At 44.4% G+C, this 18389-nt stretch overlaps 1 protein-coding gene across 4 annotated transcripts in view; it reads right to left on the reverse strand.

The window, feature by feature from the left end:
- The window catches only part of arhgef10la (Rho guanine nucleotide exchange factor (GEF) 10-like a), a 135951-nt gene that overhangs the window by 26165 nt on the left and 91397 nt on the right, over positions 1-18389 (reverse strand). For all 4 annotated transcript variants that reach the window (XM_036001935.1, XM_031302032.2, XM_031302033.2 and 1 more), the window contains one exon: positions 9036-9122. In XM_036001935.1, coding sequence (XP_035857828.1) covers positions 9036-9122 — 87 coding nt within the window. The remainder of the gene's footprint in view (positions 1-9035; positions 9123-18389) is intronic.

Consider the following 18389-nt stretch of genomic DNA (forward strand, 5'->3'; position numbering starts at 1 on the left):
CTCAGTTAAACCACAAACATGTCATACACCTTTTGATAAATTCAGGTAAATACTATTTCTTCTTTTTAAGGGAACATTACTTACTTAAGAAAAGACTAATGGCATGGGGAGCTTGGACTCAAATTGGGCATGTCAAAAAAAAACGTGGAAATTGTGTTGAAATTGAAAACTTTCAAGTGCCAAATAAAAAATTAAGTTTTGACGGTGACATGTAGGCATCAGTTGGTCACACACATTACATAATTGGTTATTAGGCCTATTCATTTAAGGGACTTTGTCCGAGCTATGTGTAAAACACTAACACAGCTTTGAAAGGAAAATGTTTATGCCATTTTAATAGTCAGCATTCAGAGACCGGAAAAATGGAAACTTGCAATTTATTGAGCAGACATATGACTTTACTTAAAGGTCCAATGTGTAGGAATTTCTCCCATCTAGCCTTGAGATCATATATCGCAATCAACGCTCTCGCGCCACACAGTTCAAAGTACGTATTACAGCTACGGTAGCCTTCACGCTTCAAAAAGCCGGTCTCTTGCTCTTTTCAATATCCTTTTTCTTTTTCTGGGCGAAGAAGAAGACTCCTGTTCCTGAAATTGGGATTTTGAATACGTGTGGTCCTCCATGTTTCCTTCTTCAAACTTGCTAGGGCCGGGAAGCGACGATCCCCATTAGCAGCATTAGCAGCATTAGCAGCACCTGTGAGTTTATCATGTGACAGCGAAATGGCGAAAGGTGGAGCAGTATGTACTGTATGTCTCTTACCGGATAACGTATTTTAAGATGGCGCATGAATATGGAGCGTCTACCCCAGTTCATGCGAATGCAGATGTAAAATTTCAAGCCAAAAGGAATACTTGGAATTGATGGTGGTGGTAAATATTCATGAAAAAGGAAAAGTTTGTGAACGGGCAACACAGATTTTGATAATGAATAGGGTTGGGTACTATGGAACCGGTTCCTACGCAAACGGTAGTATTCGGACCGGATTAGAACGCAAATTTCGGTTCCGACTGAAATATTTTCCCTCTGTCGCTCCAGACAGCGGCAGACTCTTTTTTCTTTCTCCCTTTTACGCCGAGTGGCGCACGTGCCCGCTCGCGACTCGCGGTGTGAAGCTCGTGTCCGCGCTATTCCCCCGACGTGCACTCTACAATCACAGCTGATAGATGGCTTTTTGTACACGCTCCGAAACGGACATAAAAATATCACACTTTCTCTGTAGTCTACCGTTAGCTAGCTATCGTAAATGTAGGCTACTTTTTAAATGGCATATTTTCCCTCTGGGCTCACCAAAACGGATGTAAAGGCATATTAACCATTCACTGTGTTACGGGCAGCTCTCTCTCTGTCCTGTCTGGGATGTCCTTTCCCTGTGTGTCTGTTTGTGTTTGTGTTTTGTCTGTGTTTGTTTCTGTGTGGAGTGCTGGAGGCGTGGTCCGAGATCTAGGTCAAGGGGCGTGGCCGCTTCAACCCTGCTCAGCCGATCTTCGCAGCTGCAGCTCATCATCCACAATCACCAGCAATATTTAACCCGGGCTGATCTTCCTGTCGGCGCCAGTTCGTTAACTACAACCCATGTGGTATCTTGGCTCTAAGCCCTGAAGTATTCTAGTTTTGCCTTTTGATTCCCTGCTGAAACTTACCCTGTGTCTCTCTCTAGTTTTCGCTCAGCCCTGCTGCAATCTCCACGGCATCTGCATGCTCCCAGTCTCACCTGCCAGCCTCCGTCTTCACTTCAGGAACCCACCAGTGATCTCGCCTCAGCCTGTCTCCTCTCGTGTCCTGAAACTGCCTGGACCCCTCCACGTCGGCTCGCCTCCACCTTGGACCAGTCAGGAGCTTCCCGGCTTTGAAACCATCGTCTGTGTTTCTCTGAGTACCCGTAGCTCTATTAAACCTTTTAAAACTGCTCTACTGTGTCTGTGTGTAATCTCTGCGTTCTGGGCCGAAGCAAACACTTAACAGAACGAACTGGCCATGGACCCTGCAGAGATTTCACATGCAACAGACGAAGACGGCATTTTTCGTGCCATTAAAAACCAAGGAGCTTTGCTAGGGCAGCACGACCAATTAATACACAAATTACTCGAGACTAATCAGCAATTGTGCAATCAAGTGACTCAGCTATCAACTCAAATTGCCACTCTGTCTCTTCCCAGTGCACCCAGTTTTTCACCTCTCCCCACTCCTTCCTCTCAGTCTGCTTCCTCTGCCATGGACTCCGCTTCATTCACCCGGGAACCCCCTGTGACACCACCGGAGCCATTTTCTGGGGAACTGAACAAATGCAGAGGATTCCTGCTCCAATGCGGACTCATCTTCCAGCAGAAGCCGTTGTCGTTTGCCTCGGAATCATCCAAGGTACATTACGCACTGGGGTTACTAAGGGGAAAGGCTCTAGTTTGGGCAGAGGCTATGTGTTCGAATCAACATCTCACCAGTCTAACTTTTTCTGATTTTTCCGCACGGTTAACCACCGTTTTTGACCATCCTGATTATGTTGGCAATGCTTCCAAAAGACTGTTGGCGCTCAGCCAGGGTACTGAGAGTGTGGCGGAGTACTCCATAGATTTTTGGACATTAGCAGCTGACTCTAAGTGGAACGAGGAAGCACTGCAGGGAGTGTTTGTGCACGGTTTGAACCCTTTAATTAAAGATAAGCTTGCTCTTCGCGATGAACCCAGTAACCTGCACAGTCTCGTTTCTCTAGCCATTAAAATCGACAACAGGCTCCGGGAGAGGAAACGGGAGGAGAACGGACCCACACATGTTCCGGCTCGGACATCCAAGGCATCTAGGTCCTGTTCCTCAACTCCCCGTCGAGAGCTCTCGGCTGCACCAGTCCCCGCCACGAGGAATGTGGAGGAACCCATGCAATTGGGTCGGGCTCGGTTACCCCCAACTGAACGCTGGCGCCGCCGACAGGCAGGTGAGTGCCTGTACTGTGGTAATTCCTCCCACTTCCTCGCTAGTTGTCCAGTACGCCCAAAAGAAGAGGCTCGTTAGTGAGAGTGGGAACACTAGCGAGCCCTGTCCCAGAAATTGATCCCACATCTCCTCGCTTATCTCTCCCTGCAACCCTCCAATTTGGTTCACTCTCATTACCACTATCAGCCCTTATTGATTCGGGGGCAGAGGACAATTTCATTGATTCGAACCTGGTTAAACAAGCTAACATTCCCCTCGTATCGCTTCCAGCTCCCATCAATGTGGCTACTATTGACCGCCAATTACTAGCTAAGGTAACTCAGCAAACAGTCCCAGTCACCCTCGTCCTTTCCGGTAACCATAGTGAGGAGATAGTCTTCAAGGTTGTGGCAGCATCATTCTCTCCTCTCATTCTCGGTTTTCCCTGGCTCAGTTTACACAATCCTCAAATTGACTGGCAACACAAGACAATAAACAGCTGGAGTGGTTTCTGTCATTCCATGTGTCTCGGTTCAGCTATTCCTCCCAAAATTGAAACCCCCACTGCTCCTGTAAAACCGCCTGACGTGTCCGGGGTGCCCAAAGAATATCTGGACTTAGCTGAAGTTTTTAGCAAGGAAAGAGCCTTGTCATTGCCTCCCCACAGACCCTATGATTGCGCTATTGAGTTGTTTCCAGGAGCCCCCTTGCCTTCAAGCCGACTCTACAACCTGTCCAGGCCCGAAAGAGAGGCGATGGAGAAGTATATTGGAGATTCACTGGCTGCAGGTATCATTCGCCCCTCCACGTCTCCTGTGGGTTTCTTCTTTGTGGACAAAAAGGACAAAACATTACGCCCCTGTATTGATTTCCGCGGATTGAACAATATCACTGTGAAGAATAAATACCCATTGCCACTCATAAACTCTGCTTTTGAACCCCTTCAGGGAGCCACGGTCTTTTCGAAACTGGACCTCCGCAATGCTTACCACCTCGTCAGGATCCGGCAAGGGGATGAGTGGAAAACGGCTTTTAATACACCGCTCGGACACTTTGAATACCTGGTAATGCCCTTTGGATTAACTAATGCACCAGCAGTATTCCAGTCAATGGTAAATGATGTTTTGAGAGACATGTTGAATCGGTTTGTGTTCGTCTACCTGGATGACATTTTGATTTTTTTCCAAGTCCCTTAAGGAACATATCTCTCATGTCCGACAAGTCCTTAAACGCCTCCTGGAGAACAAGCTTTTTGTAAAAGCAGAAAAATGTGAATTCCACCGTGAGTCAGTGCCATTCCTGGGTTTCATTATTTCAAGGGGATAGGTATCCGCTGATCCTGAAAAAATAAAAGCAGTAACTGAATGGCCCATACCTCAGACTCGCAAACAATTACAACGTTTCCTGGGGTTCGTTAATTTTTACAGGAGGTTTATCCAAGGTTTTAGCCGAGTTGTAGCGCCCCTCACCAAACTCACTTTCCCTAAAGTCCCATTCGTGTGGTCCCCTGAAGCAGACCAAGCCATGAGTACCCTGAAGAAGCTGTTTTCCACCTCCCCAGTGCTCATTCACCCAGACACATCTCTACCTTTTATTGTTGAAGTGGATGCGTCGGATTCAGGTGTTGGAGCTGTCCTCTCACAGCGCTCCCCCTCGGACCAAAAGCTCCATCCGTGCGCCTTTTTCTCTAAGAAGTTGTCTCCGGCGGAGAGACACTATGATGTGGGGAACCGTGAGCTGCTGGCCGTGAAATTGGCTTTAGAGGAATGGAGACATTGGCTGGACGGAGCTGAGCAGCCGTTTGTGGTGTGGACCGACCACAAAAACCTGGCGTTTATCCAGTCAGCCAAGAGACTTAACTCCCGCCAAGCCAGATGGGCCATCTTCTTCAGTAGGTTCAACTTTACCCTTACTTACCGTCCTGGCTCACGCAATGTAAAGCCTGATGCTCTGTCCCGCCAGTTTTCTGTCTCTAAAGAGTCCGGTGAGCCTGACCCCATCCTGCCGTCTACCTGCGTTTTGGCCACGGTCCGCTGGGAGATCGAATCCCGCATCAGGTCAACCCAGGAATCTGACCCTGGACCAGCAGATGGACCACCTGGCCGGCTATATGTCCCTGCAGCGGTGCGTCCTGATGTGCTGCAGTGGGTCCATTCGTCCCGTTTCGCCTGCCATCCAGGAATGCAACGCACGCTAACGTTGCTCAAAAGGCATTTTTGGTGGCCGTCGGCTGAAGCAGACGTCCGGGCTTATGTGGCAGCATGCTCCATTTGCGCCCGAGGAAAAGTCTCCCACCAGTCTCCCTCGGGGTTACTGCAGCCCCTGCCGGTCCCAAGTCGTCCCTGGTCCCACATCGCCCTGGACTTTGTCACCGGTCTCCCAGTATCCGAAGGTAATGATACAATACTCACCATTGTGGACAGATTCTCTAAATCTGTTCACTATGTAGCATTACCGAAATTACCGACTGCCAGTGAGGCAGCGGACCTCTTGGTCTTACATGTATTCCGTCCCCATGGAATAGCTGTAGACATTGTTTCTGACAGAGGCCCACAGTTTATTTCACAAGTCTGGAAAGACTTTTGTTCTGCTCTCGGTGCTTCTGTAAGTCTCTCCTCAGGTTTCCATCCTCAAACGAACGGCCAGACTGAGAGAGCCAACCAGGATCTGGAGGCATCTCTTCGATGCGTGGCGGCTCAGCATCCGTCCTCATGGGCGAAACACCTGCCCTGGATCGAGTACGCCCACAATTCCTTGACCACCTCTGCCACCGGCCTATCCCCCTTCGAGGCGTCGCTGGGATATCAACCTCCGCTGTTTCCCGATCAGGAAAAAGATCTGGCTGTCCCCTCTGTTCAGGAGAACTTACGGCGCTGTCATCAGGTTTGGCGCGACGCCCGGGAGGCGTTGCTTAAGACCGCGGAGCGGAGTAAGAACTCGGCTGATCGGCACAGGATCCCAGCCCCCCAGTACCAACCTGGACAACAGGTGTGGCTATCCTCCAAGAACATCCCTCTGCGGGTCGAGTCACGCAAGTTGGCGCCACGGTTTCTGGGCCTTTTCGTCATAGATGCCATAATCAATCCCTCTGCTGTGCGGCTAAAGTTGCCACGGACTATGAGATGTCATCCCACCTTCCATGTGTCACAACTGAAACCGGTCTCGTCCAGTTCCCTGTGCCCACCTGCTGATCCTCCCCCTCCTGTTCGCATGATCGACGACCATCCAGCCTACACCGTCCAGAGGCTGTTGGACGTTCGTCGGCGGGGTCGGGGCCTCCAGTATTTGGTCGACTGGGAGGGGTATGGACCAGAGGAGCGTTCCTGGATCCCCAGGAGTTTCATTTTGGACCCGCAATTGGTGAAGGATTTCCATCGCGCTCACCCAGACAAAGTGAGGCCTAGAGGGACGCCAGGAGGCGTCCGTTGAGGGGGGGGTCCTGTTACGGGCAGCTCTCTCTGTCCTGTCTGGGATGTCCTTTCCCTGTGTGTCTGTTTGTGTTTTGTCTGTGTTTGTTTCTGTGTGGAGTGCTGGAGGCGTGGTCCGAGATCTAGGTCAAGGGGCGTGGCCGCTTCAACCCTGCTCAGCCGATCTTCGCAGCTGCAGCTCATCATCCACAATCACCAGCAATATTTAACCCGGGCTGATCTTCCTGTCGGCGCCAGTTCGTTAACTACAACCCATGTGGTAACTTGGCTCTAAGCCCTGAAGTATTCTAGTTTTGCCTTTTGATTCCCTGCTGAAACTTACCCTGTGTCTCTCTCTAGTTTTCGCTCAGCCCTGCTGCAATCTCCACGGCATCTGCATGCTCCCAGTCTCACCTGCCAGCCTCCGTCTTCACTTCAGGAACCCACCAGTGATCTCGCCTCAGCCTGTCTCCTCTCGTGTCCTAAAACTGCCTGGACCCCTCCACGTCGGCTCGCCTCCACCTTGGACCAGTCAGGAGCTTCCCGGCTTTGAAACCATCGTCTGTGTTTCTCTGAGTACCCGTAGCTCTATTAAACCTTTTAAAACTGCTCTACTGTGTCTGTGTGTAATCTCTGTGTTCTGGGCCGAAGCAAACACTTAACACACTGCACGTGATCGCTAGTAAACATATTACGCTCTGCTAGTCTATCGTTCAGGACAAGACCCTGTAGCCTGGTGGTATTGTCTGCCCTTTCAAACTCATACCTGTGTGTACAGGCCTCTTGGACACCACCTGAGAGAGTTTTCTCCTGTGCAGGACATGCCATAAGTCAGGAGAGGTGTAGTATCTCACCAGAGAAGGCAAAATATGGTCATTTTTCTGCAAAAGAACTGCTAAAGTTTGAAGCTGGTTGGCATACCAACTCAACAACATTTATTTAGTTCTTACTTGTTAATAGTGTAACTGTTATTTGTTAAATTATTGTAGTTATGTTTTAGGTATTGTAATTTCCCCTTGCGGGATTAATAAAGTATACATTAGTATTATTATTATTAGGTGACTTAGGTTTACTTATTATATATTTAAGTACTTTAAAACGTTAATATATTGTTAAATTTAAATAATTTTCAATTTAAAAAAAAAACTCCATAAAAGAACCTTTCTTTGATGTCATTTTTCAGTTCTTCAAGAATCGGTTTAGGAATCGGAATCGTTTTAAAAGTACCGGTTTGGCATCGGAATCGTAAAAATCCAAACGGTACCCAACCCTAATAATGAACAACTAAACGCGTTACACACTGGACCTTTAAGACTTGCACTGTCTTGACTTAATAACGTTCAACTCTTTGATGCTGTATGCCTTGCTACTGTGCTTCAAAAATGAATGAACATTATCACTACAGATAACTAGCGATGCACCGTTCTGATACTGATATCGGATATCTGGCTGATACTGACTCAAATAGCTAGATTGGGGTCGATCTATTAAATTCAAATAAATTCTGTGTCTAAATACTACATACAATATATACTGGAATTCCTGTTTAACTTTTTGACCAATGTGTTGCTGTATTTGAAAGGTTTACACTCAAGTTGTAATTCCTGTTAATTTTGACGAGTTTTTTTTACCAAGTTGCAGTGCATGATTTATTATTTTAATAATAAATTACAATTCAGTTAATGTATATCTACTGTATGTATGTATTTGTTGCATTTGGACATTTGACAAAGTTAGGAAAGCAATGTTTAAGTCAAGCCTGATGTTGCCTCACAAATGAAAGAATGATCCCAGTCACTTCCACACAGTGAGGCAGACAGCTTATTAATGAAACACTGGTATCGCATCGGTACTCGGTATCGGCAGATACCCAAAGCCCAGGTATTGGTATCAGGGCTGAAAAAGTCGGATCTGTGAATCCCTACAGATTACTGCAGAAGCATCGTCTAGTGGTTTATTTTGCATGAACACAAGCGGTTGTGACGGAACTGAAACCTTGCATTGCAACACTTCAGTCAAGTCATTACTCACCAGTGTAGCACACAGCACTTAGCTACCTTTGTCCCTCCAAATGGTGTGGGAGGACAGGGTCGGAAGCATTTTAGTCATCTGTAATAGTATGTGCTCTAAGAAGGTTAAAGGTCAGAGTGGCCTGTGCTCCTTTAAACACTAGTATTACAGTGTAGCTCCACTATCTCCCTTTTCCCCATCTGAGAGAGCATCCAGGCCTCTTTAAAACAGCACAAAAGCAAAAGTCTGAGCCGCAGTCTGTGTCCAGGAGGACCTACACTGGATTTAGCCACCTTTTAGGTCGAAAGAGGATTACCTGACAAACTGCCATCTTTCTCCAAAAAGGAAGAGGAACAAAAATTGAAACTTAAAGATTAATAGCAGATTCGCAGCATCATTTCTTCACCCCTGAATTCCCCTTTTTCTGGATCCAGCTAAATTCCCACAAGTCCGGGGATTGTGATGTAAACACTCTGTAGCAGTTACCTACCACAAGACTTTATACTGTACTGTATTATTCAGTTAATCGGTGACATTTTACAGAGAAAAAATGGTGCATGTCCCATTCTTCGCCTTGAGATAAATTGTTTTATTTGTTTTTTTTAATGAATGAAAGGAAAATGTAGAAAGGGCATTTAAATGGTCATGGTATGGTGTGGTGTGTGTGTGTGTGTGTGTGTGTGTGTGTGTGTGAGAAACATTACTTACCCAGAAGTAGCCTTGAGGTAAGGAGGTGCTCGCTGCAGAGAAGCCCAACAATGCACAGTGAACACGATTGTGGAGGGCAGCTTCAAGCTACAAGAGACAAAATGAATATTGATTTAATAGGTATCATGGCTCAATACTGCAACCGCAGTTTTGAGTTCTTTCGATGTAGTCTCAAAAAGGATGTTTATGTGAAATCAAATTTCCTGCTGACAATAAAGTGCCTCTCACGGCCATCTACAATAACTTTGTCATTTTAAAATCAGCGTTGATGGCTTTCCACCCACATTATAAGCTGTAAATGGAAATGTATAAAATGCTGTTTTGAAGCAGTGGCTGCTTGCGCGTTACATCTTTTTAAACATCTTCCTTGCATGTTCACATGAATATCCTAAATAACTGTGGACTCTTCTTAAGCTTGTATCTCATTAGCTGTGAGTGTGAACAATCTGTGTCTTAAATAGCAATTGTATGTGTCGAATGCTAAAAGACAAAAACAATGATATGAACAAACAAGAGACTTCCTAGTCCTCAATGTCCGTATTAGTATATAACCTGCAGGTGTTCAATATTAGATTGCTTTCTACTAGCAATGCTAAGATCAAAAGACCAACACTTAAAACAAAAGCTTGATATTTCAGTTAGTACTGCATTGGAGGCAAACATTAGGATTTTGGCCTAGTTTTAGCTTTCTCTACAGAATTCTTATTTTTATACCATTAGATTTGATTTCATGCCTAGTTTTGGTACTTTTAGTTTTACTTCTTTTAGAAAACATGTGTGTGTGTGTCTGCTCACAAAGGTCCGGAAGATGCAACTCCTGAGCCAAGGCAGCTTTCAGACTAGTTATTACCAATACATGAAATCTTACTTAAAGGGAAAATAAATCCATATTCCTTTAACATATAGCAGATTTGTTTGCCTGGAATGGAGTGATGAAGGCTGACATTTGCAGTGTGAAGCCTGTGGCTGATGCATCAAACCCCACTGTGGTAAAAGCTGCTCTTCCCACCAGCGATACGTCTGGTAGGAAATGATTATTATTTTGGTGTATGACCGCTAAGGCTGGGCCATGTGAAAGACAAACCAGCTAATTGTGTGTTGTTGGGGTGGGGTTGGTGGGTTTGAAACAAAGGAGGGAGGGAGGGAGGGAGGGAAGAGAGGGTCAGCGATGAGCACCGCACGTCTTTAACTGTCGTCCTCTGCGGCGGCAAGCATCAATCACAGGTAATTTATCGCCTCTCCTGGCCAGGACACTCCCCCTTTTCTCTCTTGTTGTGTGTGTTTGTAAACACCAAACAAAACAACAAATGGATACTGGCCCGATCATTGCTCTCCCCATCTACACGGCAAGGCTATTCCTATACTCTATCAATCTCTCAGTCCGACTTTCCCATTTCTCATTCCCATATTTCACTCTTTTTATATGCCTGCTCTTTTTCCTCTGTCTGTTGTCTTTTTTCTCCCTCTCCCCTTCTGCTAGCCCACCGTCAAGAGTAGTGAAATGTTTTTTTGATAGGTAATTAAGTGACAGCCTTAATAGTGTCCATATGGCAGCCCTGTGGTTAAAAGAGAGAGAGAGAGAGAGAGAGAGTGGCGAATTGAGAGTGGCGGTGGACCAGAGGGACTGGAGCACTACAACGGACGCTGCTGGTAGTTCGATGGCGGGTGGATTTTATCAGTCACCTGAGACTGGCAAGCATTGTAGGCCAATCTTCTCAGACCTAGATTGCTTTATATGTTAGCACTCTAGAGACAGTCTGGCAATAATAGTGGGATCTATCCTCTCTATCAGAACAGTCCCATCACACATTCATAAGGTATTTAAAGGCAGGAATATGCATTGAAAGAGCTGGTGTGTAAATTAAGAGGCTTGTTTCTTAATAACATATCCACCATTTGAAGAAAAAATGGATGCCTACTATTGTAAAATGACTAAATGAAGAGGATCTCATTTTGGAAATTTAAGTAGTAAGTAATTAGCTATTTGCTAGTAATTAGCTATTTGCTAATGGCAGCCATATTATTCTTAAAAATGTTAAACAGCACAGCTTTGCGTTTAGGACTGTTCTTAAAATACACACAACCAGGAAATAATTAGCATGAAACATATTTTCTATGTATTTAATTTGGAATGAAACATTTCGACTGTTCGCAAAGCAACATTTTGTATCACTGGGCTTGAGGATACTGAGGCGAAGATAGATTGTGTTCCCACTAAAGTGCAGACAGTGACTATGATCAATACAGTAAACCACTGGTCCACTTATTGAACTCCTTTAAACAGCCAATGGAAGGAGTCTGGTTGAACCAAACAACAAAGGCTGTGCGGATCATTTCAACCTGTGAATGTGCAAATTAATTTCACAAAGGAAATGTGCTCTTCAGCAATGACCATCTCAGTGGCGATCCAACTGCTAATAAGGTATTACTGAGGCACCATTTAAAAATCAATGCGATCCAAGCTTTCTCCAAGTCAATTGCCTGTCTTGTTTATAGCACTCTGTGCATGTGTGTGTGTGCGTGTGTGTGTGTGTGTGTGTGTGTGTGTGTGTGTGTGCGTGTGTGTGCATGCATGTGTGTGTGTGTGCGTGCGTAGGTGTGAACTTGAGAAGCTGAAGCTATTCCCAGGTGTGGATGCAGGAGCAGAGGAAGGTGAGCCTGTAAGCCGGCTGAGGGAGGTTTGATGGAGGACTGTGGGGAGCGTGGGTAGGAAAAGGGAGGAAACGGACAGGTGAGCTAATTAAAGTGAGATTTGTTAATGTGATGAGAGGGCGGCCTCCCAGCTGCTGGTTACCAATGACCCAATGGTCGACAGAGAGTCTGCCCCACCCATTACCCCAAGAGGGCGCCAGCCCATATGCTGGTTCCAGGTGGCAATGGTTAGCAGAGGAGCATCCATTGCTTTACTGGAAGATAAATGTAAAATGTGTGTAATTACACCCATTCTGGCAGGATAGAATGGATGGGACCATTTATTGTGGCTGTCTTTTGTCTACTGTGAACATCTTCTGCCTAGCTACACACACCCACCTTTTGGCTCTGTATGTCAACAAATGTGGTTATTGCTAGTTGTCTAATATGACAGCGTAGGGTTTTAATGATTCATGCTAGTGGCTGTCAGTCTGTCAGAGCAGCGTCCCATTGGTAACATCCCCCAAATCCAATTAATGTTGTTTTACTTCCCAAGGCTACTCAGGTGCACTGATTTATTTTCCTTACAGCAATATTCCTCTGTAAGCACTGTGAAATCTGCTTCCAAATATGTGGGGGATTTACCAACATCACATTTGTGACAACTGCTATCCAAAAATGGTACATGCATCATATCCACCAGAGGCCCATAATGTTATCAATGACAAGACACACTGCAGCCAGCATTGCATTGTTTGGCCTGCACCATGCTTATGTAATGGATTCTCTTTATTAAAAAGAATTCTCTATAGTCACTTATGAAATACTGCATTAAGTGAAACTCCTGAGCACACAGTTCTGCGCTGTTCAAAAGAAAAAAAATTAGTTTGCAAATACTATATATTGCACTGTGTAGCCTGCTGTAAATCAAATAACAAATATTATCTACATAAACGGCATGCGTACAGAGAACTGGGGACTGCATATTAGACCCAGGGGGAAAAAAATATGGCTGTAGGTTTTTTTTCTTTTTTTTTTCTAATTCCATAGTCACAGTGCCTTCCCCCAATTCCACATACCAACAATCTTTTACACGCACTAACAAGCACTAATAGAAAACTTCCACTGTTTATTAACTGGTAATTGACTGGTACTGGTGCTCCCTCCCCACTGCCGTAGGCTACAGGCAGGCCGGTCGCAGAGTGAATAGCCAGTCAACTTGAAATTACTTACATCCAGGGCAGTGCTACAGGTAATGCACACTAAACAAGCTACTAGCATGAGACAATCTGCAAAGTTGCTGCTCGGGTTATCAAGAAGGCACGCTCTGATGGAAAGTGGCATTTCTTCATTGATTTATTCATAATATATAAAATGACGCCAGGTTTGCTAACCATGCTTCATCTCAATTTGACCTTTTATGTCAAAATATGTTGTGTAACTCTAAGGCAGACTACACACTGGCTGCGTCGCGTGAGCGTGTCAGCTGCGTGGCGTGTCCATTTTTATTTTGGCTCCCATGTCAAAAGGTTAGAGCTTACACACTGCCTGCGTGACACGCACGTCTCAGGCGCGGAAAAACATGCGCATGCTAGAAATAGAACCGACGCCTATTTTTCACGCGACACGCAAGCGTGTTGTAAGCGTTTCCAGGCAAAATAAAATAGGAAAAGATGTTTATATGTCATTTTGACACGAATACATATTAATAAATGACATGTTGATGTTTGAAAGTCTCTAGATTTTGACATAAATGCAGATATAAATGTAATAAAAAAAATAAAAAACAATGTCAAATATTGCACCTGTCAATACGAATGAAATATTCTGTAGCCTATTTTGCCGTCAATACTGCTGTCGTTGTCTTTGCTGTAATCAAATCAGTATATATTTATGTTTAACATGAAGTATACTACTGCTTGAGTGCAGTTTATCAATGGGAAACAGACAAGGCTAGCAGCAGCAGCGCCGCGTCAGACACGTTTCTGGTGTGTAAAGACCGAAAGATCCACGCAGCTGACACGCAACAGAAACTCCACGCTCATTCCACGCAGGCAGTGTGTAGCCGGCCTAACAGGCATGTCTGCTATGGATGCTCAACATCTATCCCGCACTAAAACTTATTCTGCAGCTGGCCCTAATTTAGTAACCGATTTTTGATCTTGCACCAAAATTCCCTTCAAACAGCCAAAATACAGTATAACCATACTGTGCATTTGGACAATACTCTAAGACATAGAAGGAAGAAAGTAAGACCCTTCCTTTAATTTCTTAATTTCTTACAGATTGTTTCCTCAAGTCCTAGAAATTCTGACTGAAGTGGTAAGCAAGCAAAAAATGACAACAATAAAACTGACAATTATACTGTTAATAAAAAGTTATCAAGAATGGGGAGAATGTTGCCCAAAATCAATCTGTGCAACTGGGAAAAAAATCTAAAGATCTGTGGAAAAACTGAAAAACAGGTGAAAAAAAACTATATAGCAATATATATATATAATATATATATAGCAATGAGGATGACTGCGTCAAATTACCAGGTGCACCATGGATGTCGACCTCAGCAACTACTAACTATAAAGATACAATTTGCCTGTTCTCAGCATTAGCACAACACTTTGCGATGGTTAGCTTGTTACCTGTGACAATATATGCAGGGGACATACAGCTCGTCGTACGTTTCTCCAACTTATATGTGCCAATAAAAGAAAATAGAAATACATGAATAAATTTAGATTTAAAAAGCAATAATTGTATGAAAACATGTTGTTGACGAGTCTCGAATCTCGAGTCTGAAGTCTTTTGGGTCGAGTCCGAGTCAAGTCTGAAGTCAGCTGTTTGTGCGACTTAAGTGCGACTCGAGTCCGAGTCTCAGACTCGAGTCCCCATCTCTGGCAGTATGCCACTGTACATAAGCCCTTACACACACACACACACACACACACACACACACACACACACACACACACACACACACACACACACACACATTTGTGGACACACTATCTCAGCAAAACATTGTTTTCTCATTATCTGTTTTCCAATACATCACACTAGGGCTGCAACTAACGATTATTTTCATAGTCGATTAATCTGTCGATTATTTTCTCGATTAATCGATTAGTTGTTTGATCTATAAAAATGTCAAAACATGGTGAAAAATGTGGATCAGTGTTTCCCAAAGCCTAAGAGGACGTCCTCAAATGTCTTGTTTTGTCCAAAACTCAAAGATATTCAGTTTACTGTTACAAAGGAGAGAAGAAATTAGAACATATTCACATTTAACAAGCTGGAATCAGAGAAATCTTATTTTTTTTTATAAAAAAATGACTCAAACGATTAATCGATTATCAAAATAGTTAGCGATTAATTTAATAGTTGACAACTAATCGATTAATCGATTCATCGTTGCACCTCTACATCACACTATCATAATTAACCTAATACAAAAGGACAACAGGATCAAAGTTGGAACTTGCTTTTCATGTTATGATTTCATGAGCTCGATGTCACCCCGCGATTTAAATTCCACCAGCATCTACAAGCCAAGATCAAAGGGCCAACCACCTGCTGTGGTTGCAGGCCCACGTTACGTTCAGAATATTCAAAGTCATTTGAAGACAATAAGATTAAACCATGTGCACGAGAGGGCTGAGTAGACAGCCTGATTTTTAACTCTTGATAGGCCCTGTATCACGTCCTTTAGAGGTGGTTAGGACTTGCGGCAAAAACCATATGGCTATCAGCTTATTATTAAAACCGGCTCAGGACATTTCCCTCAATTTAATAACCACCGTCTGTACAGTAACGATTACCTGTCTCCCCTGGCTATGCCACAGATCATATCAGCAATAAGTGGAATGAAGTTGGAGAGTGGTTTTGCATATCGCTGCTCAGAGCCACAGCCTGACATTGGTAGGACATCACAAACTCATATTCATGACTCAACTGAGATTTTCTTCCTCGTGTCCTTCACCGCTTCTAGCTGAACGATTGCAACGCGGCCAACAAATGTGATGCAAATTCGCTGTGTCGCTATGCCCCCTCTTCTCACTCAGTCTCACACACACACGCACACGCGCGCACACACACACACACACACACACACACACACACACACACACACACACACACACACACACACACACACACACACACACACCGCTGACTCCTGCGGCCATGGCAGTTCCAACTCTGGATGAAAGCCGTGTACTGCCCCTGCATTAATGGGTTCAAAAGAGGACTACGGGCCAAAACCTCTCTGTGTAGTCAATCACTTCCTCCATCTTCACTTCCATTTTGCCAGAGACAGGAAACATCAGCACAGGGCCCAGACAAGCTTCGGATGAGCGATCTTTACCAACCTCAAAGACAGAAACTGACACAACGGTTTGTCAACATGGAGTACTAGATGAAACCCTGGGCACAAGAGTGGACAAGGCTTTCTATAATCCTTAATATCAGATGGCAGGAAACGCAGAACAAAGGGAGCTCTGGTGCCAGCTCACTCCAAGCCATGTGGTGGTTACAGCTACTTTTGCCAAGGAAGCTCTGCACATCAAGGAGCACCTCCCGAATTTGAATCTGCCCCTTGCAATCCTTGGATCCTAATTCTGTGGTGGCCTGCTTGGCATGGCATGAGACAAACACAAAGCACAACTGTTTCACAAATACTAATCAGATTGTTCAACCACCACACTTTAGGCCCATTGTTTCAAGCCTGTATTTTGAGATTTTAGAACAAATCAACAATATTTTCTTTAGCCATGATTTAACCGTCTTGTATGGATCAACTAACCTGGTATCGCAGACTAATTAGCAAATTAGTATAATTCTGGAACCTCTTTTGATTTCAAAGGGGCGATATCGACAGCGCAGACCAAAATACACCTGGACGCAATTGAATCAGCCTGTTCTCATGAACCATTCGTTCAAAAAGCTACAGAAAGTTAAGCAATGTAATTCGGAAGCATTCCGCGTTTTTTTGTTGTTGCTGTATGCACCGCATTGACTGCTGCTGTATAAGAACACGGCTGGCCGCGTATGGAGCAGGTCGGGGTGGATGGGTGGGCGTTAACATACAGGACTTTTAAGCCAGGGAGCGGAGTTCGCTTCCCAGGGAAAACAAAAGACTTTCACCCAGGAAATGCGTGTTCCTAGGTAGTGTTTCAATCCAAACCACAATCTTTTTCCTAAACTTAACTAGTCATTTTGGTGCCTAAACTTAACTTTCGCCGCCGCATAACGCTCACATTTTATGGCCTAAACTTAACCGTAATGTCCACTGAAACCACCGGCAGCTTGCGGTGCTCTGTACCCGGTTCAAAGTCACCTATTTTCGGGTAACTGAACCACCAAACACCGCTGATACGACGGAGCACCATGCAGAGCACTGTGGCGGCATCGCAGAGCTCTGTAGCGGCAAGAATATGGATTCATATTTGATCAGCAATGCCTAGTTTGACAGTTTGATTTGAGTTTTGTGAGCCTAGGGTGTTGCACTGGACGAACCTACAGGATGATGCCGCTCCTTTGTCAAACATCTCCTCAAACACGCCCCATATTAAATAAATGGAGGGGAGCCAGACGTATTTGCCAGAGCAAATGAAACATGAGCTCACAGATTTGTCTGGTTTCGAGGCTACGGATCATCAATTTCATGACAGAACTGAAAAAGCAAAGATCAACTCATTAGTTTAAACATACAGCAATTAAACTGAGTGAAAACACTTTCTAATCACATAAAAGTTCACATTTGCGCCTACTTTAAAAGAGAGCAGAAGGAAAAGACAACCTGTCCTCAAATCTTTCAACACTGGCCAACAACAATAAATTAAGCAGCATTCAGAGTGGTAAGGTTAGTTGTCCATGTCTTGAAAGCATGTAGCAGGAAGACTAATTAGCAGAGCACTGCAACAGACAGGATTGGTTTGGCACAATAGGAAATCAAAAAGGAAAGAGGGCTTTCTTCCCTTTTCCTTTTGAATTGATGCAGTTTTTGCCTATTGTCCTCTCCACATTGATGTATAATCACAGAGGAAGAATGTGACTGAATTAGCACATTTAGCAGATCTGCAGGATTTCCCTTCTGGGTGCATAATTTGTTCCTGCATGCTATCTTGACAAGTACAGAGTGAGCAGAAACCCAGAGAAGGAGGACTCTACTCTGAGGCATTGCTAGAGTGCCTATGATTCCCTGTAATTAGTATGTTAACTGTCACAGCAACAGATCAGGCCTTCTGCAAATGACCTCGCTGTCAAGCAGTGGGTGTGTCTTCCCCATTCATATATATATATATATATATATAAAAAAAGGCGGTGCACTACCCTCTATTGGCAAGGAGAGTAATGAAAAGAAAAGGAAATGCATGGAAGCCAGACGTACGTGTGGTGTGGCACAACAGTGTGAGTAGCGCAAAGCATATAACTACTATGTAGTTACCATGTAAATTATAATAAAACATCTCAACTTACATGCAGTAATTGAATCTCCTTAGTACACCCTAACTGGGAAAATCAGACATAGTCGTTTTAAAAAAAAACACCTTTATCCTGTGATTAAAGCAGCAAATTAAAAACCTCAAATCCTTTTCACCATCCCTGTTCCAGCTGTTTAGTAAATTAACTGAAAGCTTAGGCAGGTTGCATGTGTTGTTATGATGACATGACTACATTAGCATGCTGATGCTAACACAGCCTCTTGGGTATTTACACTATTCATTT

This window comes from Sander lucioperca, chromosome 6 (assembly GCF_008315115.2).
Source record: "Sander lucioperca isolate FBNREF2018 chromosome 6, SLUC_FBN_1.2, whole genome shotgun sequence".
Classification (NCBI taxonomy): domain Eukaryota; kingdom Metazoa; phylum Chordata; class Actinopteri; order Perciformes; family Percidae; genus Sander; species Sander lucioperca.